The sequence below is a fragment of the Etheostoma cragini genome, chromosome 6, assembly GCF_013103735.1.
Source record: "Etheostoma cragini isolate CJK2018 chromosome 6, CSU_Ecrag_1.0, whole genome shotgun sequence".
In the NCBI taxonomy this organism is placed as follows: Eukaryota; Metazoa; Chordata; class Actinopteri; order Perciformes; family Percidae; genus Etheostoma; species Etheostoma cragini.
In genome coordinates, this window is record NC_048412.1 from 18,232,844 (window position 1) to 18,256,083 (window position 23,240).

Consider the following 23,240-nt stretch of genomic DNA (forward strand, 5'->3'; position numbering starts at 1 on the left):
CATGTGATTGGCTGCTTAGAAATTAAGTGTTAACGAGCAGTTGGACAGGTGTACCTAATAAAGTGGCCGTTGAGTGTAGCTGACACAGACATTTTCTTGGGATGGAGGAAGTATATATTTCCTAAGTATACCATACTGAAGTAAAAGTATTAGGACCGCAAAATTAAAACAATGGATTATGAGTAAACGTTCTGCAGTATAGGTACAGTATAAGAATAACAAGTATTATTAGCAACATGCACTTAGAGTATCAAAAGCAACAGTACTTACAAAGCAGAAAGTGACAACTGTGAGTATTATTATGTATTGGAATATTATTACTGATGCATTCATGTGTACGTAGCATTTTAGTGTTGAAGCTGGTTGAGGTTTGTTTGTTTAAAAAAAGCACAAAATGGACGCACTCAAATTAAGTACAAGTACCTTGAAATCATACTTAAGTAAGTATTTACCTTGGTATATTCTGCCACTGGTCACATAGACATTTTACCATAAAATTCAGTGATGACTGCTTGACTAGGTGACATTTATTTAAAATATTTTCATTGCTCACTATAGAATATTTGGTTCCACTTGTTGCTGATTGTTTTTACAGAAGAACATCTCAGTTGAGACGTGGCCTGAGATCCTCACTTTAAGCCATTTGCTGAAATGACACGTGTGTCCGATATGTGACAGACCAGAATAACATGTTTGTGCAACCCAGTGGCTCCGTCAGCGGCAACATGTTATGAAATTGAGATTTTAAAATAGTCAGATACACAAATGAAGGTTTTAGGGGTAAAACCAGAAGCAACGACTCTATATTACCAAAAAGCCTTTTAGTCTTCAATAGGTTAGTGAGTACATGGAGTGGCATTTTGATAAAATCCCACATCACCAGGATGTGAGATATTGTATAAGCCACATTAAGGCTATACAGTGCCAGTGGGAGTGAACAACGGTGCTTTCACAACATGAAATGAAAAGACCAAATTTGTCTTCATATAATTCACAGCTCTAGACCGTCTGAGTACAGAGTTACATCATACTGTACCTGCTGGAAAGTGGGGTGAGGGCTATGGAGCTCATATTTGAAACCTCCTGTGATTTGACATTTATTGCACCAAGATGTATTAAACTTATATTAAGGAGCAGATGGTGACATTCTAATGATACAGAAATGTTTTTTTACAGGAGATACACAAAGGGGAAGAAAAATATTATGTTTAGTTAAGGAACTGGCAGCCACTGATGCATTACAATCAATTGTAATTTGCACATTTCACCACCAGGAGGTTCAGTGGATGCTCAGTTCTGGGACAAAACCTGCATGAACCCTTCACTTAAAATGTAGTAAGCTGCCCACACTGTCCAACACCTGTAACCATTAATGCATTATATATATCTGCTAAGTAAAGTGAAACACCCAGTTTTTATAAATTAGGCTCAGTTCTTCACATTGACTGTAGCTAAGAAAGACAAATTTGTTATAAAAGACAAATTAATATTCAATTTGCAAATGTATTAGTGTGACTCAAGGCTTTCAGGATCTTTGATGGTCCTGAGCAAAAGATCAGGCATCCTACATTCTCTGTGCCCATCACTGCCATCCTTAAATATCAGAGAGGCACGAAGCTGGAATTATTCACATCTCTGTTATATTATAATGACTGTATCAAATCCAAGATGTGTGATAATAAAAATGATGATTAAGCCTGAGTTTATGGTCCCCATAAATATAGGCCATATCCTTTGAATAAAGTGTCCTTTAATACAAACATTTATTACAATTAACAAATGTCGTATTACTATTCATTCATACATATATTTATTTACTAAGTTATTCATTTTGATTGGCTGTTATTTCAAGCATCAATAGCCTACTTGTTCCTATGCTTAACCCTAACTAATCTTGAAAAACTACTACAAAGAATCATTTTTTGTTCATCTTTTGTTTGCATTATGTTATGTATTAATTATAGCCAAAAGATATTCCTCTGGTAAAATAGGCCTATAAGACATCAGCCATTATGCAGCCTAGGAGAAGTCCTAAAACTCCCACTGAGACTGCAACTTTTGATATAATCGGAAAGAGTGTTGTGGAAGTGAAATGGACACTAACACAAAACTGCAACGTTAGTGGAAGCGGATTCCCCTTTTACCTAACGGTGAAACCGCTGTGAGCCCTATGCAGCCGCCGCTAGTGCTACCCGGAAATATTACAAGGGCCGGAAAGGACCGATGTTAAGGGAGCACACGTCACTCACTTTTACCCAAAAATATTGTCACCGACCATCCAAATTTTCTCGGCCGTTTAAATCTTTAGTGAAAGCTCCCTTTCGACGCAAACGGCCGTAATCAAATGGCAAGGAGGCGCCTGCGGTATCCGTCGGCGTTGATTTCTTGTGGAAACCGTGTAAGTGTTCACGCAGCTCAGCATCAGTGAAAATGGCTCTGGCTAACGAGTGGAAAACAGCACGCAGAAATGGAAGCGGACGATAGCTAGCTAGGCAGTTAGAAGAAGGCGTGACAGGCCTCATCCATCTGCAACTGGATGTAGGTAAACATTTGCCGAATATATGTTACGCGTTGTGTACATGCTAACGCTAGCAACGTAATGTTAACGGCAGCGGGCATATTTTTAATAATGTGGATTGGAAAGATGGCTAACGTTAGCTAAAGCGGTTATGTGGTTTCCTACAGCTTTGCGTGTGGGACCAAATGCCTCAGCTCGCCAAGCCAGTGTAAAATATGATGCTAAGGAGAACCGTGAAGTTTTCCATGCAAGCGCGTCCAATGTTTTCCTTTTTTTTTCTTTCAAATGTGAGCCAATACCATTACGGGATGCGTCCTCGAGTGCATCCGTTATACTTGCGCCTGTAAGACACTGCTTATGTTTACATAGTGCAGCGGGTGTGATACTGATGTTAATTTGAGCATCTCTGCTCTTCTTCACAGGATCGGTGATTTTCATTAAAATGAGAGGCGGTGAAATATGCGATAGATTATCTCCCTCATCTGCCAAGGGAGCTCACTCCAAGTCCCAGCTTCGATTAGAGGAAACGGTAAGTTATTACGAGGTGAGCCACACGAAATTAAAAGTGGATTTTGCCGTAGCCGGTGCACGTTTAGCCTTCTCAGGAGTACAATAATGGGACATTTTATTGCAAACGACAATTTACGTTTATGTAGTTTAAGACTAATGCACAACGCAACAGTTGCATTCTGTATTCTCCCTATTCGGTTAGTGAAAAGTGGATTAAGGTGGATTCAAATAACTAAATTGTATAGGTTCATCATATTGTTGATAGTTTGGGTCACATTAGATATGATCCAACTTTAATGGCACTTAACACAGTGAGTACAGGTATAACAAAAACAGTTTAGTGCCATAGACATGAATATGTGTAATTCAATGTACATGATAAATTATGACAACTATAGAGAAAGTGCAATGTGAATGCCTGTTACTTAATATCAACAGGCCAGTCATCCTCTCGACCTACCCTAAGGTACCACACAGCACCTGATACTGTGTGATTACCCCCACTTGACCTACTCAGGTGATTGACCACTACTAGTATTATTTTGTGGACATTTATAAAAAAGACAATCCCACATAGAGTATTTTTACATTATGTGAAGAGTGAAACTCTCGATTGTTTAATGTACTGAGTATTGTTATGCTTTTGGGACTATCTGGTAATAAACACACTAAAACAGAAATAAAAAATCCCAGTGGCAAAAGTATGGTGAGGTATGGGGATATAAATAGATTTCTCTTAAGACAAAATGTGGACAGGAAAAACTCAACTCGCGTGTCGCAATAAGTACAAGTCATGATATGCAGCATTGCATTCTCCATCTGTGCACCGTGACAGCATAGATGGTCAAATGTAGCACCAGTGTAAGTAGTGTGGGTAGAATACATATAATCAGTTCTGTAAACACACCTGCATTTAAATGTAAATGTAAATGTGCTGTATTTATATAGCGCTTTTCCAGTCTTAACAACTGCTCAAAGCGCTTTTACATCTACAGGGAACATTCACCATTCACACACATTCATACACTGTGGCCGGGGCTGCCGTACAAGGTGCCACCTGCTCATCAGATAAACATTCACACACATTCGCACTCCGATGCGCAGCACCGGGGGCAACTTGGGGTTCAGTGCCTTGCCCAAGGACACTTCGACAATGACTGCAGGGGCGGGGATCGAACCACAAACCTTCCGATTGGCAGGCAACCACTCTACCACTGAGCCACAGCCGCCCCTTAAACAAAGTGAGGCATTTGCTGTCTAATGTTTTTTTTTTTTAATGTGACACTACTACAGCTCTATGTATTCTGTCTGTACATCTTGCGGAGATAGCCATGTATCTCACTCTGGGTTCTGTTTTTACTGTCCAGAATACAGTGTGAGATACTGGTAAGTCAGTGTATAACATTGTCATTAATTGGGTCACTATGCCCAAAGTAGCCTTGTGGTGGGTCTCCTTTCACCACTAGTTTACCTTAATGAACAGCTATATGCAAAGGTGGTAAAAATGTTGAAAGTAACTTTTGCCTCCTTAGTAAAGACGAACCTAATGATAAAAAGAATTGGCATTCATGCAACAATTCTAGTTGTGCTGCAATCCAGCAGAACCACATCATGGTAAGTTATCACAAAACATAAAAGATGTTTATTAACATGTTAAAGTGGCTTATAAATGAAATAGTCTAGATTTGTATTTCTTTACCTTACACAAACAGAAACTGTAGCCGGCCATTGAATTGTATATTGGTCACATTTCTCACTTAAACTGAGGGGCTAATTGGCTCAAAATAATATAACCTTTGGTAGGCAAATTTAAGCATGAATAAGAAACTACTGATAACTGAAACTTAACATAACAATTTCAAATTTGTGGTATCAAATCTAATACAGTACAAATGTAGAAGAAACTGGGCAAATTAAAACCTACCGTCAAAGTATTCTACTTAACTTGATGTCATTATACTCTTTCCAGTCAAGTATTTTGATTGGCAGTTACGGAACTGAACTCATGTCAGCCATTGAGCTCAATCTCTGTGTTTTGTAATGGTACAGTGCAGATGTAGGTTTCTATAGATTTGCCTATATGGATGGGGCATATAGGTTAAAGGCCTATTAACAAGGGACAGTAAGTTAAATTTGATTAAAAGAAATAGTCCTATTTCTCTCTATGACTTTCATCCTTTTGTGAATTGTGTTTTTTCAGCTGTAGGAACGTCTTGCCTGAACACGGATGAGGAATCTTGCTTAGATGAAGGATATTGTCTACTCTCAAGGGAAACAAGAGGAAGTAATTTGAACTGCTTCTCAATAAAAACTATTCTAAGCAATTTTGAAATTAGGTGGAACTCATCTACCTGTCTTAAAGACACTTTTACCCTTTGATCATAAACTCATCTTCCCGGCCACCCCACTCATTTGGAAGTAGAGTGTGGGCAGTGGATAATCACCAGGGAATAGCAGCACCAGAAGTAAACTATCTGGAGAGACAAACTTTAGATTTAAGACAGTCAAGTAGTGCTGGAATAAATAGTAGCATAACCTCACCCTTAGGGTAAAGTTTGTCTTTCACCAGTCAGTGGTGGAATCACTGTTGCCACTCCTAGTGCTGGAGGTTGGGCCCCTGCACCCCCATGTGCCAGTGAGTGGGAAATGTTCCAATTTGGAAAATACAATCTGGACATTATAGAGATGTTAAGTGGGCACCAGGCCCACCAGTTTAAAGGCCTTGGTTTAGATCGACAACTACAGCATCAACAGCAAGTTCAACTTCACCAGCATCAGCTCCAGCAGCAGCAGCAGCAGCAGGCTGAATCTTCTGGAGCTCTTCTGTCTGGACTTGGCTTGGGACCCCTGCAGGGGTCAAGAGGTAACGCCTTTTCTGATTCTGCCTCCATTTTTGCCAAGATGAGTGCCCCTCCTCCCCCACCTTTACAACAACAGCCTTCCTCATCTCAGAGCTCTCGTTCAAAGTCAAGCAAGATGAGCAGCAGCAGCTCAAGCCATTCATCAGGCTACCCACAGTTCCTGCGCTCTTTCCACCCGTCTGAGGCAGCACTAACACAGGAGCAGTTACACCCAGGTGTAGGCCGCTTTGAGCACTTTGCCGGGGGAAGTAGCAGTAGTGGGAGTGCTGGGGGCATAGGAGGATTAGTAACATCAGCACCTCCACCCCCTCCTCCTCTGCATCCCGGCCTCTCTGTTCCCCAAGTAACATCTGGTCCCTCCTCTTCCTCTCCTTCCCCTTCAACATCTGTGGCCACCTCTAATAACCCTTCAAGCAGCAGTGCAGTCAGCTCATTGGGACACCAGTTGGTTGGGGCCCAGTCTGATGCACGAAGCCTTCATCAACAATTTAGTTGCATGTTAGCTGCTAATCAGTATTTTCTTTCTGGGGTGCCTGCTAATGCTAGTTTAGAGCAATTTCTTGTTCAACAGGGAACGCATAACCACTTAGGGATTGGTTTAAGTCAAACAGGCGGGGAGCCTAGTACTAGCCTTGCTCCGCCTCCCGCTTTGCATTCTTCTCATTCACATGGCCACTCCGCTCCCCAGTCACAGCAGGGTCCACAGCAGCCGCCCCAGCAGCAACAACTTCCACCTCACACCCTTTCTCATCCTCACTCTCATTCCCATCACCACCCGCTCCACCCAGGCTCTCAGCCCTCATCACTGGGTGGCTTTGACTTCCAGGGCATCCCTGTACTCTCATCAAATCAGATAGCTTCTCTGATGCAGCAGGAAGCTGGTTTGCCACTCCCCTTGCCACTTCATTTATCTTTATCAAAGGATGATGGTAAAGGGGAAAGCAGTGGAGGTGGAAGTAGTAGTAGCGGTGGCAGTAGCAGTAGGAGGAAGAAAGCTATGGCTGGCTATTTGCCACAGAGAAAATCTGATAGCAATAGTAATAGCAGCAGCGGCCATGGCCACGGTAGCCACAGTGGTAATTCCACCACTGGTAGTAATGGTGGAGGGCTTAGTCATGGTCAACCCCCAGCTTTAATTGGAAGTGGGATTGGAATATCAAATATGGGTGGATCCCTTCTTGCCTCATCATCTTCATCTTCATCAGTAGTTTCTTCCTCCTCCTCCTCTGCTCCCTCCTCCACTGCTGCCTCAGTACTAGTTACTAATGATTCTCACCTCTCTAAATCTGATAACCAGAGCTCAATGCAAGCAAACAACACAGAGTCTGATTCAGAGCCTGTTTATAGCTGTGGAGAGTGTGGCAAAAGCTTCCCCCACCTTTCAAGCCTTCGCAGGCATATGCGCATGCATGAGCCAACCACAGCAGGTACTAGCAATGCTTCCACTACTGGCCCAAATCCCATTCACATTAAAACACAGTCTGACCCAAGCCTTCCTCATTCGACCCAGGAAACTCCCCAGCCCTCAACCAATTCTTGTCCTAGCCCAGACAAAATATTTCATTGCTCTGATTGTGGCAAAGGCTTTAAGAAAAAAGGGCACCTCCTGCAACATGGTGTTATACACTCCACAGCCCGCCCATATGGCTGTTCCACCTGCTCTCGGGCTTTTAATCGTAGAGAGTCACTGACACGCCATGAGAAGATACATGAGGAAAAGCCATTCCGATGCCCTGCCTGTGGTCGTGCCTTCCGTGAGAGCACCTCTCTACTCAACCATGCTGCCTCAGGCACCTGCGGCAAGCCAGGTAGGGGACCCAAACAAAGGGGCAGCAAGACAGGATCTGATGGTGAGGACAGAGTCGGGGGAGGGTGTGGAGGAGGTAACGGAGGAGGGGGAACTTATCAGAGCAATAGAGGGGTTATTTATGGGAAAACTGAGGAAGAAGATGGTGTAATCATTGTGGGGGAAGGAGAACCAAAATCAGGTTTAGGATGTGATGGTCTGTTTCAGTCTGGAAGGGGAGGGAATTCAAATGACAGGGACAGAACAGATGCTAAATACCCCACTGACTACTCTCGGAATCGTTACACAGGCTACCATGATGACCATCGTTCTCAAGGTAATCCATCTCCATGCTACTCTGGTGCCTCCCCCTGTGGAAGTGGGATGGCGGGCCCAGCTCTGAGAAAGGCACCCTTGGCTCCAACACTGCATCCACACTCACAGAGCCACAACCAGCATCATCATCCGCAGCAACAGCCCCACCTGCCCCTTTCTTCGCTACTGGATGACTCAGAGGATGATGTCACTAGCTCTGTCAATAATGCAATATCTGCTATAACAGCAGCCAGTAACAGTGGAAATAGAGGGGATGATAGGGGGGACATCATAGGAGGTCTACTAGGTGGTCTTGGTTTAGGTCCACTGAGCTCACCTTCATCAACATCTAATATGGATAAGAATTTCAGAGGTGGTGGGAGCCAGGAGGCTATGAGCAGCAACCCACAGAATCCTACTGCCAAACCAAAACGTCCCCGCAAACCCAGAGCTAAGAAAGATCCTGCAGCTGGTGGACAGCCCCCCAAACGTAGGCAATACACCCCAAGAATGGGGCCCAGTGGCCTCCCACGCACTCACCTCTGTAGCGTCTGTGGTAAGGGATTTGCACGTCGCGAGACCCTACGCAGGCATGACCGCATCCATACTGGAGAGAAGCCCCATCACTGCACTGTTTGTGGAAAGTATTTTAGAGAGGCATTTCACCTCAGCAAGCATCAAACAGTTCACTCTGGGGCGAAGAATTACAAATGCAGCATCTGTGGGAAAGAGTTTGGTTACTCCCAGAGCCTCAGGAGGCACAGCAAACTCCACCAAAAAGGGGAGCTGGAAGAGGTGCCCACAACACCAGCTGTGGAAAACCTTAACAGCTTTACCTCAAACCCTCAATGTAGCATGGCCCAGGACAGGAGCCAGAACCAAGCACCAAGCACCTCCTACTACTCCTACCCTCAAGACGTCAAGCCTCAAGATACCAATCCCCAGCAACAACCTCCACCCCAGCCGCAGCCCCCACCTCCACCTCGACTCTACACCTGTGCTATATGTTGGAAGTCGTTCCGCCACCACTTTCATCTGACAGCCCATCACCAGACGGTTCATGAAGGTGGGGGTGAAAAGCTCTTCTGCTGCGAGGTGTGTGGGAAAGCATTTGCTTATGCTAACAGCCTCACTCGACATAGGCAATCGCAGCATGGGATGACCCGCACTGAACCGGCTAACCCGCAAGAGGGTGGCAGTGAGTCAGGAGACCACAGGGGTCAGAGTGATGTTAATCAGTCAACATCAGAGAGTGAGGCGGCCACCAATGCCCTGCTACAGATGGCTCCTTCCGCAGACGCCCACGGAGGGCAGAGTCTTAGTGTTGTCACTCATAGCCACCCACAGCCACCCCCGCAACCACCAGCTGGTTACTCTCCCCTCTTTTATGATGCTGCACCCCAGTCTTCAGCCTCTAATGCTCCATCTTACTCGCAGCCTCTGCCTCCAAACTCTACAATCATGGCCCCCCAGCACCCGCATTCCCCGGCCGGGGTTAAAGGAGAGCACATATACCCAGCTGGATCCCGTAGCCGTACACTCCACACCACCGCCCCGTTCCAGCCCCTCACGGAATTGCCCTCCACTGAACATCATCATCTGCATCAACATCATCATATCTCCCACCATCATCTTCATCATCAGTCAGGTACCCAGTCTCACCAACACCTTGACTGCAGCGTCCAGTTATCACATGACGAAATGAGACGACAGAAGAAGAAAAAAAAAAAGTCCAACAGCAGGGAAAATAAATGGGAATCCCAAGATTTAGTCAGATTCGATGCAAGCAAAAAGAAGAGAAAGATAAGTTGTACAATTAGAGGGCAGTTGAATAAAAAACAAGGCTCTCTTCGTTTGACAATTAGGCGAGGAGAAGGATCAAGTGGTGGTGGGTATAAGCTTGTCAACACTGGGGGAATGAAGGTGCAGATTCTCTCGTCTCTTAAAGTCCCTGTGAAACGCTTTGGCTGCCCCATATGCCCCAATTCTGTGTTTTCCTGTAAAGCAGGACTGCTAGTCCACAAGGCAGTAAAACACCCACAAAGAGCCTCGACCACTCAGGAGCGACTCAGGTGCAGTGTTTGTGGGAAGCAGTCTCACAGTCCTTTGGCAGCCTTCATCCATCGAGCCTCCCATCGTGCCAGAGGAACTTTCTCCTGCCGCCGCTGCTCCACTTGCTTCTGGAATGCTACACTGCTCTACAGACACAAGGTGTCTTGCCGCCGCAGGTCTAAAGGACTGCAGCGAGGAGATGCCAACAGGTTGAAGCTTTCAAAGAGACCAAGAGAGAGACAGGCCCAAGAGGGTCAGGAGCAGATACCATACCTACAGGGACAATACAGATACTGAGCATCCTGGTATCTGAAACAAGTGGCATACCAGAGGGATATTTCAGTTCTAAAATGGGAAGGTGAGAAAAAAAAGGGACTTTTAATGTTGCTAAAAGGCAGCATTTGCCTTTTCGCAACATTTAACCCCGGTCTCTGTTGACATCTACTCTACCGACTACTAGAACGAGTGTGTTAACAACTACTGTAGAGCAGCCTATAAAATATCACCAGAAATTCTTTCAGATCATATTGGAAGGTGTTTTCAAAGACATGACTGTTTTCATAGGTTCATTAACCCCTTAAGTGCATTGACACTATGCTTGGCTGACACTGTGCAGTTACTAGACAAGTTTAGGTGTAATGACCTGCTAATGTATCTCTTTCCCCCATAACTAGACTCCCTGCTAAACCTCATGCTGTATGATAAACGTCTCTGCTGTGTACTTTGTCTTGTTGTTGTTCACTTAGAGGCTCTGAGGATTTTTTTAAAATGTAAAGTGCATATATTAGTAATAGGGACATGAGGACAAATGACTTTTGTTGATAGTTTGTCAGTGCATGTTTGTTCTCTGGTCAAGTTTTTTTTTTGCTGAGGTTGTGAAATAACAATCCTACAGTATGTGATGATTTATTCAGTATATCCCCAGAAGTTTGTGGTGGTAAACTTGATTTGAAAGTTGCTCTATATTCCCTAGTGATGGAATCACATATAGATAAATTGTCAAGGTTGCTGGTAATTAGCATTTCAAGGATCCCTCTCCTGCCAAAATGTACGAAACTTACAAAAAGCCTTGCTTAGGATGTTCACTTTCCTTCATTTATTTGAGATATTCCTATAGTAGCTTTTATACCAAGAGATTGAAAATAGGTTAAACAAGTGGACTGTAATACATGTTTATCTCATGTTCTTTGTATGCTCTTTTTAGCAGTGATTATTTCTACAGTATTTCACGGTGTTAAAGACAAGGACCTATCATAATAGAAACAAATGTAATATTCCATGTATTTATGTGTGTAACCCATGCCAATCTTATACTTAACCCCTTTTACTTTTTGCTGATTTGCAATCATATTCTTACTGTCAAGCCTTGTTTTTTTTTCTTCTAAAGAAAAATAAGTTTTAAGTACATCATGTCACTTTATTCACATGAAATGTTCATACCCCTGTCAAGCCTTGCTTTTTTTCTTCTAAAGGAAAATGATAGTTTTAGTAGATTTATATCACATTATTTACTGAGAAGTCAGTAGTTGATTATATTTCAGCAATTAATAAACCTTAAGTGTAATCATTTGTTTTCCTTTTTTTTCTCATTCAAAGTTACCCACTGCAATATCTAGGAGATGATACAAACTGGTGTTCATGAGCACGTTGTAACAGTTACCAAAGTTAGTATTACAGTTTTACAATTATATTTCGCTTTATGTCCTATGTGAAATTCATATCACTCAGGATTAAGTGGTTTGCAGGATGCATCAGAATCAGAATCCCCTTTTTATTGTCCAGGTACGTGTACACACATGGAGTTTGGTTTTTGAATCACTCTCAATGTACACAGAAATAGACAGCTAGGAACAAGACAGCAATCTGTACAAATAAAAGGTGAAGACTAGACAGGAATACTATGTACACAAGTAGCAAGGTGAAAATAGGTATGTATTTAAATTATTATATAAATAAAACACAGATATTGAACAGTAACAAATATAAAACCTTTAGTCAAGTGTTCTCTAAGTTGTAAACTACACATATAGGGCCAAAAAAAACTAAACTGAATGGATGTACGTGGACTGGATGTACAGTATAGTATGTACACGCATACATGTCTTTATACTGTACATAAAGTGTGTAGGATTTGTACATAATATAAAATTGGCTTACTAAAAGCTAAAATGATATTCTATAATGGGAGCAGTGGATGTGTTGGTGTTACAGGGTTATTTATGGTGTATGATTTAACCGTTTATCCGAGAAACGGCCTTCGGGAACAAGCTGTTGTTGTGTTTAGTTGTTATAGCATGTAGTGTTGAACCGAGCTGGCACAAGAAGTGCATCCTCTATTTGGCCTTTTTCTCATGGTGTGTATCTTGGATGTCCACTTTAGGTCCTGGGAGAGCAGACAGTCCTGTTCACTGTGATTTACCAATACATTTCCTTAAAGTTCTTAGGCTTGCCATTGTGATTTGCCATATTACTTCAGCGTAATTAAAATCTTCAGTACATTATCACTTAACTTGAAATAAATGGCTGTGGAAAACTTCTCACTCCTAGCTCCACAAGATGGCAGTAAGCAACTCATTTATACTGTCCTGTACTCTTGGCCTGGTGTGGAGTGTGGCAGTCACATGGATTTTTGCATGATAGGGGCTGGACTGGAGAGTCTGAGTGTTGTATGAATTATGAGCCTGTCTGCTGTTTACTACAAGATTAATGTCTCAGATTTTCACTTGGTTATCTCACTGATTAATTAATTAATGTGGTTTAAGGGTGAAAATAATTACATGTAATTTTTGCATTTGTGTGAACTATAGAAAATTAGATCATTTGTTACTGTAGCCCTGTGTGTGATACCAAATCGATGATTACACCGCAGAACAATCCAGAAACAGTGAAGTCTTCGATAATTCAATGAGTGACACCAACCACAATGTTGCAATTTTCTTGCAGTTAGGCCTTGAAGTGATAGTTAAAAGTATACGTTAAAATGACTTTAAAGTTACAAGGGTGTGTTTGCGTTCAAATCTATTTGTCTTGCTTTCAAACATAAAATATGATGATTCATACCCACTGTTATTTTAGGTGGGGTCCCAGGTGGTTACGATTGTGAGGGGGCCACAGCTGGGCCAAACTTCCAGTTGGATAGTTTTATTTAAAAGAAAAACACAGGGGGTCTCAGGACTGTGTTAACTGAAGGGGCCCAGAACCCCTACACACAGTTGGAACTATTTCATTTAGTATTTACATCTAGTGCACAATATTAATATGGACTCTGGATTAGGAGCTGAAGGGTGACTAAAGTCTGTCAGCTATTTGCTTGTCAACCTCCACACGTCCAACTCTGGGGGGGGGGAAACATAGAGGTGAACTCCTGTGGCGCGCAATGGTTTGCATGTGCTCTCCCTGCAACCAACTGTACAGTAGACTAGACTGCCCTCGCGCTTTTTTTGTGTTTCGAACCGGTCTCACGCGGCAGTGGCATACACTGAGGGGAATCCGAGCGGGCGGGTTTATTCGACCTATTTCTGTCCAATAGGCGTTTGTCGTGGGCGGAGCGACGATTCTCCAAAACCAATTGGAGGCAGAGCTGTGAGCGGACAGGCAACATGTCCGCGTGCCTCATACACGTGAGCTGGAACAGCTATTGTACGCCGGGAGGCAACGTGCTGAAGCGTTCCTCTCGCCTGAAAAAACGGCACAGTCACGTTTTCTTTGGATTACAAGGGGACTGGAAAAGCCATGCTGCATTAGCCTACCTGGTTATTACAGACAACCCAAACTATGGTTAAATAGGTAATCCTGACCATACATAAATTAGATAGTTCTGATGTCAAGGTCTTCTAATGTTAAGACAGTTCACTTTGTATCTACATACTTAATCTAACACTTATTGATACCGTGATTACTGTGGCATGAACAACCCGGTAGAAGCCACTGTGTGTGTACCCGCCAGACAAAACAAAACAGCCTGCTGTCCTCTAGGTGTGGCACGAGGGTAGGTGTGTCTCTTCTTGAGAGATCTGTTAAAGCCGGGCCTCGAGCCTCATTGCTTGTTCCGCGAGGTGTGACGTCACGTGAACTACCCGTGTCCGTTCCAGCTGAGAGAGGGAGAGAGGGAGAGAGAGAGAGAGAGAGAGAGAGAGAGAGAGGACGATCGGACTTGGACGTCGCGCGGCCCATACACAGACCGAAGCCCGTGCGCCCGTGACTGGATCCACCGGATGCAAAAGAAAGTACAGTCAGAGAAATAGGAAACAAGCCATTCCTTTCCACGACGGACAGCAGAGGAGAGAAACAGCAATACAACTTGTCATCTGACCAATACAGTCACTGATCTCGTCGCTGTTTGTGTGTGTGTGTGGGAGAGAGTGTGTGCTTGTACACACTTTCCCTTCGGTTGTTTTGTTTTGACGGAGGTCTGCTTGGCAACTATTTCGGGATCTGCTTTTTGATTGCAGGAAGATTAACTCGGGATATTATTTTACAAGTTTTATTTGTAATATTCTCCTGTCCGTGCGGTGTTCGTTGACATTTTGACGCCTTTGCATTTTTATTATGGGCAGTATTCTTGCTCAGATCTGACTGACTAACCCTCCCACACTGGTCCTCTGAGAATAACAGCTTGATCTACTGAAGATTTAAAAAGAAAAAATTCAACTGCAATGGAATATTTCGATGAAAATAATTCTGCAAGGAAATAAGGAACTCTGCACAACCTAAAGTGAAAGGTAACTTAACTTAAGTTTCTGAAAGTATAATTCATTTTTGTCATTAATAATTCGAATTACATTACAATTGCTGCTGCTGCATGGACACTTATCAAAACTATCTCTCTTTTTCAACCCCCCCTCTCCCCCCCCCCCCCAACCTCCCTCCTGCACACACACAAACACACACACACATCTAGTGATCAGCATACTTGTCCTATTGGTAGGCTCTTCGGTCAGTTTACCACGCCCCTTTAAGTGCCCCCGGTATCTTTCTACGACCCAATCTGGCCCAGGATGTCCAGGCAGCTCTCTCAGCTTCCGAACCCTGACCTCCCAGCTGGCGCAAGCCCACAGTTTGGAAGTTGTACCCAGCCTGCAGGTTCCCTCACAGGGGGGCATCTCACGGGTCTTAAATCGCTCCTGCAGCACCCCATAAAGGGAGACCAACGTTTAAAAGCATGTGATGCAAAAGGTGAGAAACTTTCATTTGATGAGTTAATACTCTGTGCCAGTGTTGTTTATGTTGAATGCACGGCCCAATCCCCTGACAGTCTATCTTCAAGATGTGCAATGAATAATTTATACCCCTGTGTTACACCCACTGATATGGTTATTATACTATACACATATTTAACATTTTTATATAACAAACATCACATTTGTCTTATTCAATGGCACAAAAGCCTGATGCACCATCACACGCATTCACGATGACAAGTATTTACCTGGATTATAATCCCCGCAGCGACTTGAAATTAGGATCCAGATTACAATGAGCTGTGACACGTTTGGGCTTAGCTGTAATGCTGCGCAGTTTCAAAAACGTGCCTTCCAACTATTGTGAGATTCGTTGAGAAGATTATGTATATGTTATGACAACAAATTGGTTTCAGCTCGTGCTTAATGCTGCAATTCAGCTACCATCTGGTCCATCTGTGTGTGCGTGAGAGAGAGAGATAGAGAGACATAGAATAAAAGAGAGATTTTGCAGAAGCACATCTCATGGATACACCTGTCACACCACATGGAGAGTTGATGTTAGCATACACAGACTATAACACCTCAAGATAACCTTTTGGTGATAGAACTTTCTTGTGTACTGAAATGTAGTCTTCATCGTCTTCATTCTGCACTAATAATGATTCTACTCTCTTATCTCTGGTAGACAAAGAGAGGCTAGACATTGAGGAGGACTCCATGGGAGTGTGCCCCATTAGGAATGGCAGTGGAATAGGCAACAGTAATAGCAGTAATGGCTGTGGAGGAGGTGGAGGTGGTGCTGGAGGAGGAAATTTCAGCCAGTTCTTGGCACCCCTCTTGTGGGATCGCACCCTGCCTGCAGATGGGGGCCTCTTCCAGCTTCAGTACATGGACTTGGAGGAATTTCTGGTTGAAAATGGAATGGGCAACATGCATAACAACAACAGCTCCAGTTCAGCCCAGATCCCCTCACAGAGCTCCCCGTCAGCTGTGCCCAATCAGAGCTCCCAGTGCCTACCGTCCTCATCCCCACCTTGCTCTTCGTCTTCATCACCTTCTTCGTCTTCTTCCCCGTCCCTCATTGGTTTGGAGGTGGCTCAGCCGCAGAGCCTTGGAGGAGGAAATGACTGTTTGCATGGTGAGTTCACTTAGACGGACCGTTTTGTTTCTTAGATGAATAGATAGATAGTTGAACCAGAGAATGAAACAAATTGACAAAAGGTATGTCCATAACAGCTCAAAAACAGCAATATCATGGAAGAGGGCTCTGCAAACTTTGCAAAGTTGACAAGCTGAAAGAGGCAAATGTTCCCTACTTTCTGATATGAGGCTAGTTGACCCTACAATACACTAACGGCTGAGATGTAATCAAGGTTATATGGTGTACCTATAATGTCCCCAAAGGCTACTGATTCAGCATTTTAACTCTCCCTTGAGTTTAAAACAAAGACCATGGTGACAAAGCATTTTTTGTCCCCTGGGGTCAAACTGAAGGCAGGGGATACAGTCACATGGCGCTGCACGCAAAGTCAACTTGAAAGAGAAAACAGTTTAGAAATGGCTGCTTAACAATATCGCAGCAAGGTGCAGGGTTTAAAGTTGGGCACTTGAGCTATTTGATGAGTCAACCTTATAGCATTGACAAGGAGGTTTGGTTTAGTTTGGCATGTGATCTATGTACTGCAGTGTGCAACACAATCAGCATTCAGTCCCAGCCCCTTATAATGTGCAGCAGGGTCAAAATGGTAAAAAGAGAGATAGAGAAAGAGAAGCGTGTGGAGTGTTTGCGGTTGCGTGTCTTTAAATCTCTTCACACGCCACAGCCATGTGTGGAGTCAGTACACGTGCTGAGGCTGAGAATACTGGAGTGAGAGAACTAGAGGCAGGGCCTGTAGACATGTAGGTGGAGCTCACAGGAGGAGGGACACGCAGAGCAACAGGAGGAGTTTCCCTGTGTTGCTACTTCTGGACAAATGGGAACATTTGATCGCAGATGAATGGCATTAAGTACACTGATATCCAGAATGTCATACCGTATGGGATGTTGACGTGAGGAATTAAGTGACAAAGTGCATGGTCATGGACTGATAATGCATTACATTGCATGAAAAAGCCTCATGCATTTGGATTGAAATCCCTTGATATAAAGCCTTACAAGAAATTGTGATGCTAATTACAACACATATTAAATAGCAAATCAAAATCATTGGCTAGTCTAAAAGTGTTTAAATGTTTGTGTGTGTGTGTGTGTGTATATATATATATATATATATATATATATATATATATATATATATATATATATATATTATATTATATTATATTATATTATATTATAATGTGGCTGAGATGGTTTTGCTAAAGTTGAGGGAATAATTCTCATCAGCTCTCCCAAAGTTTGAAATTTGATAATCTGTGTTCTAATCTGCCGTATCATAAAAATGCTCAACAAGCAGCTGCTTCATAAATATTAAACGGAGCAACACCTAACTACCTATAATTATATTTAGTTACCTCAGCACAAGTTGGTCTACTGTTTGCCTTCACAAAGGCCTCAGACCTTCAGCTTCTGGAATGCTGTAGAACAACAAGGGCTGAAATGTAGTAGTCACATATTGGAATATTTCTTAAAAAAGCAATAGCATCCTATTCTCCCAGGGCTGAAATACGTGGACAAAAAAGTGCCAAATCAACTTTGTAAGGCTGCGTTACAGAGCTTCCCATAAAGCAGGGAGAGGCAATCATGTACCACAGGAGGGCTGAGGGTTTTTGCAGGTTTTTGTTCCAACTAAACACTACACCAGGTGGTGGCACTGACTAGTTCCTGCTGTCGATTTGAAGCAGCGGAAATCATCAACATCTTCTGGTTTAGTCGTACACAGGAAAACATACATATTTTCTGGCCTCAGTGGCACTTGGTTGCCTACAGTATCCATACCTAAAGATTCTGTATTTGTTTAGACCCGCTGATTATGTATTATGGGACATGCTTGACCTCATCTTGGTGCCTGTGAAAGCACTCTTTAATTTGTTTGCTGTCATTGTGGAACATCATAAAGGAACACCTTGTGTGGAAACATGCCCCTAATAGTACCTGGGCATTATACAGCCATTAGTCTTGTGACAGCTGCTAATATGTTACACATCACAGATAACAACAGGGAATGTTTTTGTTTTTCCGCAGCCTACAACCTGCCTGTTAGTGTAAAGTGTTTTTCCCTTTACACACGATTGTGTACTTTTTATATTGTTTCTGGACAGTGTTATTATTCCACATGATAAGTCTGCATTGATGAACAGCTTTGGAGAATTGAAGGCATACAAGTTTGGTTTGAACCATTTTGATGCAATTCTGTGGTCATTTGAAAGGCTGCAGTATTGTGGTGTTAAATGACTACCCAGACTCTCCTTAAGTCATACAATGCAACTGTCCCTCTTGCCCAATAAAGTCATTTCATTTTTTAATAGTTGAAATTAAGGTTACCACATACCCCTGCGAGATATAAGAGTTTTGTGGTATTATAAGGTTTGAGTGAGGTGCGTTTGGCCTTAAAGGGAATGGGGTGAGGTATAGCCCAATACTGGCCCCACTCAAAGAAACTGGTAGAAAGTTACCCAACTTATGCACTTTTAGATTCCTCTACTGGTATTTAGTTCTGGATGTTGGCTCTGGCATACAAGCAGTTGTGGCCATAGTAATCATAGCAGCAAATATCATGCACCAATTGAAATAATAGAATGCATGTGGTTACACATTTGTTTTACGCTGTAGGCCTAGTACACATAATGAGATATACATAATAACCTGTTTGATTGTGGTTTTGTTATTGACAGTTTTCAGGTGTGTAATCAATCGAACATAGCAATAGTTGTTTGATCTAATCTAGTAGCAGTGCTTTTTATAAGAGAGTTTGGGTAGAGGTAAAATGATACAAGTGTACAAAATGGAAAACCCAGAGCTATTCTTGGACAGTAATTCTCACTACAACAACCTACTCTACTATATGCTACATATATACTGTGTATATATATCATATTACATAGTTGTATGTATTTGCAGGGTATATTCCCTTAAGATTACCTTGTCCATGAAATCCTTAATGTCCATGAAAGCTGTTTGAAAAACAGCCTCAGCTCTTTGGAATCAGTTAAGGAGCAAAGGAATGTTGTTTGTTGTTTATAGAAGGAGGAAAGGGGCTCTCTGCTCCCACCTGCTGGCCATCATGATGCAATGCTGCATGTGTTTATATTGCTGTCTTGGCAGACTGCTCTCATCTGCTATTATATTTAAGTTTGAAAATTGTATCAATTTCAGGATAAATGTATGACAGTGAAAAGCATGTAATACAAGTATGCTCTTCTCTTTAATTTCAGGGAGTCAGACGAGTATGAATGATTCCTGTGAGTCGCCGTGTTCTTCCTCCTCGTCCTCCTGCCCTCCTATGCTAACGCCCACGGACAGTGGGCCAGATGGAGTCGGAATGTTTGACGTAGATTCTTCAGACATGGATCTGTCCAACCAGCCGAACTTTGACCCCAGGAGGCACTCCTTCAGTGAAGAGGAGCTTAAGCCACAGCCAATGATCAAGAAGGCCCGCAAGATCCTGGTGCCTGATGGCTTGAAGGTGAGCCTGAAGTCTTCACTGCAAAGTCAGAGCGGTGGTGGTCAATTTGAAGTCATTTTAGGTCATGATTTGGTCATTTGAAGGCACACACCATAAATGAATTAATTCTAGGTTTTAAGTCAAAAGCATTTAATATCAAAGAGGCAGGATAGTAATAAACACATGAGCAACAAAATATAAATAACAAAGCAGAAATAACAATAACAACAATAATAAAAAAAACTCAGTACTGACCAAAGTGTGAGGATGAAGCATGTGAAAAGAACATGTCCCACGCTCATTCATGGCCAAACACCCACATCACCAATAGGAGCTTTACAAAGGTACTTCACACTTCTTAAGAAACAAGTCTTACCATTCATTTATAGAAATACTTCGGCCTAATAATACCTTCATTCTCTGATCGAGCAAGGTAAACATTTTGATAGGAATGAAATTGGCAGATAAATAATCAACGTGTACTGCTTTTGTCTGCCTTTTTAGGATGAGAAGTACTGGACCAGGAGGTATAAAAACAATGAAGCTGCAAAGCGTTCTCGAGATGCTCGGCGTCTTAAGGAGAACCAAATATCCGTGCGTGCCGCCTACTTGGAGAGAGAGAACGCCGCCCTCCGACAGGAAGTGGCCGAGATCCGGAAGGAACTGGGCCGCTGTCGTAACATCCTTAGTAAATACGAGAACCGTCTCGCTGACCAGTGATGAAGACGTGGAGCAAAATCAGGAAGAGGAAAAATTTAAGCTGGATTAAATTTAAGACTCTGTATTCTTGGGGTGACACAAAGGACAGAATGGGGTTCAAGAAAATGTGATGATGATGAGAAAGATGATTATGATGATGAATGTATAAGGCAAGGAGAAGACTTGTGTATTGAAGCTCAGGTGTCTTGTTTTTTGAGGTGTCAGCTCTTAAAATTGAAAGATGGAGAAAATAATTTAACAGATGAAAAGTATGTGACTTTTAAGAGTTTTGTTATTGGAGAATTGTATATTTTTATAATACTTGAGAAAAATTAGACGGAGAGAAAATTTCGAGAATAATTTTGTATATTTTCTACATAGAGATTGGGGAAAGCAATGGTAAAAATCTTGTCCATTGAAGGTTGTTTTCTGTTGACTTGATTAATGTAGTCGGGATGCCGCAGCAGGGGCGAGGATGCATGTAACAATTGTAATATAGAGAGCAAAAATTATCTTATAATCGTATACTTCAACATTTTTGTGGATTTTATTAATTTGTTTTCCTCTTATGTTTCTGTCCCTGGGAATGGTCATGCTAGAGAGAGACAAAAGGGTAGACACCATGGAAACAGTCCACTTCTATCTTCAACATTTGTCTTGTGCGTTCTTTTTTAATAGAACAACTTCATCCTTTTTTTTTTTTAATTAACTCAAGATCCCCAGCATTTTTAGTTTTTGGTACTTTGAGCTTAACTTTATGCCACTGGCCATCTTTCTCTAACCTATGCTTTTTATCTTTGACTCAATCTCCTCTTCTCTATCCCAGTTGAGTGCTTTTAATCTACTCTGGTGTCTCGTATCTCACCTAAACTTGTGAAAGCCTATTGTGATGCCCTGGGTGACTCTGCTCCCTCTTAATCCTCTCTTTTGAATTGTTGGGACATTTCACTTCCTCTGTTTCTATATCCAACCGCACTATTTCTGTCCGCTTGCACTTACAGCCAATCCCCTCACAATTATGTGCAAACTCGTCCCATAACATGTTGTCCCCGTGTCTCTCTCTTCTACCTTGACAGTACATTGAGTAGTTAAATCTCAGTGTTGTAACGTATTCTGAAATAGTAATCAATCTTCCCAATAAAACGCACATCGTTACTTTACTGTACTTTATGAACACAGTTTAATTAGCATTATTATGGGGGAGACATATTGTATATTGGATAGGCCTACACTATTTTGTGTATTTGATGTATTCCAGGAGATGGGTTGAATACCCCCATTGAGTGGAATGGTGTTAATTTCTCAGATTTCTGGGAGAAATAAAAGCCAAAATTTCCTACGTTCATCCACAAAGCTTGTTGCTATTTAGTGCTTTTTTCAATACTGTTCTTTCCTTACTGTTTATTCCTGTTACTACTCTTTACTTTTAACTGTATCTATAAACTTCTTTTTTTTTTTACCCACAACAACTATACATGGGGCATGGTACACTATGATCCTGGGGAGGGATGACTAGTAATAGAGAGTGATTTTAGTCCCCTAATGACCATGATGAATAGTTACTGCTATTATTATTGTTATGATTATGATGATTATCCCTCTTGTTGTTGCTGTTCTATATTATTGAATTATTTTCCTTTTTGGACAAACATGATCTGTTGCACCTTGAAACATCTTTGATCTTCAGTGTTCCTCAGAAAGACTATTCAAGTGGAGAAAAAAACCCTCACTCTGCAATTTGCATCCTGTCTCATACCTCTCCAGACATTACTCACTTCTACTATGGACACTACTGCCACCTTTGATTTTTTTTGACCATGGATTTCACAAGCGTGGCTCAATAACTTGAACATGATATTCATGCAGACTTACTTTACCTTTTGTGATGACCTCTTCTGTTCCGCAGCAGTGTACAGACTATGCACACTATCAATATGTTCCTTGTTGGTTTATTTCAGCCTTTATCACCTCAATCAGTGATTGTTTGCTCTCCCGACAGGATTTAGTCTCTAATGTCCTCACAGATGTGGTTGATAAATCTTTTAGCAACTATAATTGAATATAACTGCCCTGCTGCATCAGTGGTGGTCCATGGTGCCCAGCCCACTCAGTGCTGGTTGTTTGAATAGAGTTGAGATTTTTCCAAAAACACCAATAAAAGATTGTTCTCATTCACTACTGCTTTGTTTGCCTCTCTTAAGCTTTGCATTCTTGCATCTTGAATTAAAGCCCTTTTTTGATCGGGAGAATGAGCAACAGAGGTCACATTTCAAGAAGACTACTTCTTTCTCATGTATCAACTTAAGCCTGATAACCAGACTTTAATATGTGGTGAAATGTCCACAGGCTATTTGTTTTGATATCCTCCCTGTTTGTTCACATTGTGTACATTCTTTTCACGGGCAAAACAGTCCAAATATGCATAATTTCCCAACAGAGGCAAATGACACTTCCCTTAGACATTTAAGGAGTATTTTACACATTTCTAAATTAAATGCACTCAAAAATAGGATTAATCCTCCAAGCTGTGCTGAGTTTGAATACTTAATTATGAAGAGTATAGGATTACAAAATATAAGCTGGTTGGTGGTCTAGACATCAAGAAGTGGATACATGAAAGAGCAAATTCTGCCTTCATGACATCCATCAACCTCCTCTGTTGTTAGCATTTCCTGTTGTTCACTCGTGTTTATTTATGGGGGGGGGGGGGGG

General features: G+C 42.2%; 2 protein-coding genes across 3 annotated transcripts; both read left to right on the plus strand.

Annotated features, from left to right (window-relative positions):
* Positions 1-2,129: 2,129 nt before the first annotated feature.
* si:dkeyp-69b9.6 lies at positions 2,130-11,732 on the plus strand. 2 transcript variants are annotated; one of them, XM_034874105.1, is made up of 3 exons: positions 2,130-2,398; positions 2,941-3,047; positions 5,229-11,732. In XM_034874105.1, exon 3 carries the CDS (start codon positions 5,675-5,677, stop codon positions 10,337-10,339), a length of 4,665 nt encoding a protein of 1,554 aa, XP_034729996.1. In that variant the 5' UTR covers positions 2,130-2,398; positions 2,941-3,047; positions 5,229-5,674; the 3' UTR covers positions 10,340-11,732. The 2 variants fall into 2 exon arrangements, with proteins under 2 accessions (XP_034729996.1, XP_034729997.1); XM_034874106.1 differs by having other exon boundaries at positions 2,176-2,542.
* Positions 11,733-14,133: 2,401 nt separating this feature from the next.
* Positions 14,134-22,706, plus strand: dbpb (D site albumin promoter binding protein b). The gene is made up of 5 exons (XM_034874290.1): positions 14,134-14,763; positions 14,943-15,217; positions 15,911-16,363; positions 19,600-19,850; positions 20,334-22,706. The coding sequence occupies exons 2-5, from the start codon at positions 15,040-15,042 to the stop codon at positions 20,547-20,549; spliced, it is 1,098 nt and encodes a 365-aa protein (XP_034730181.1). The 5' UTR covers positions 14,134-14,763; positions 14,943-15,039; the 3' UTR covers positions 20,550-22,706.
* Positions 22,707-23,240: the final 534 nt, after the last annotated feature.

Coding starts and splice junctions, on each gene's coding strand:
- si:dkeyp-69b9.6 (XM_034874105.1), top strand. CDS start 5,675: ATGTTCCAATTTGGAAAATACAATCTGGACATTATAGAGATGTTAAGT.
- dbpb (XM_034874290.1), top strand. CDS start 15,040: ATGTCCAGGCAGCTCTCTCAGCTTCCGAACCCTGACCTCCCAGCTGGC. Junction 15,218..15,910: donor AAAAGCATGTGATGCAAAAG/GTGAGAAACTTT, acceptor TATCTCTGGTAG/ACAAAGAGAGGCTAGACATT. Junction 19,851..20,333: donor TGGTGCCTGATGGCTTGAAG/GTGAGCCTGAAG, acceptor CTGCCTTTTTAG/GATGAGAAGTACTGGACCAG.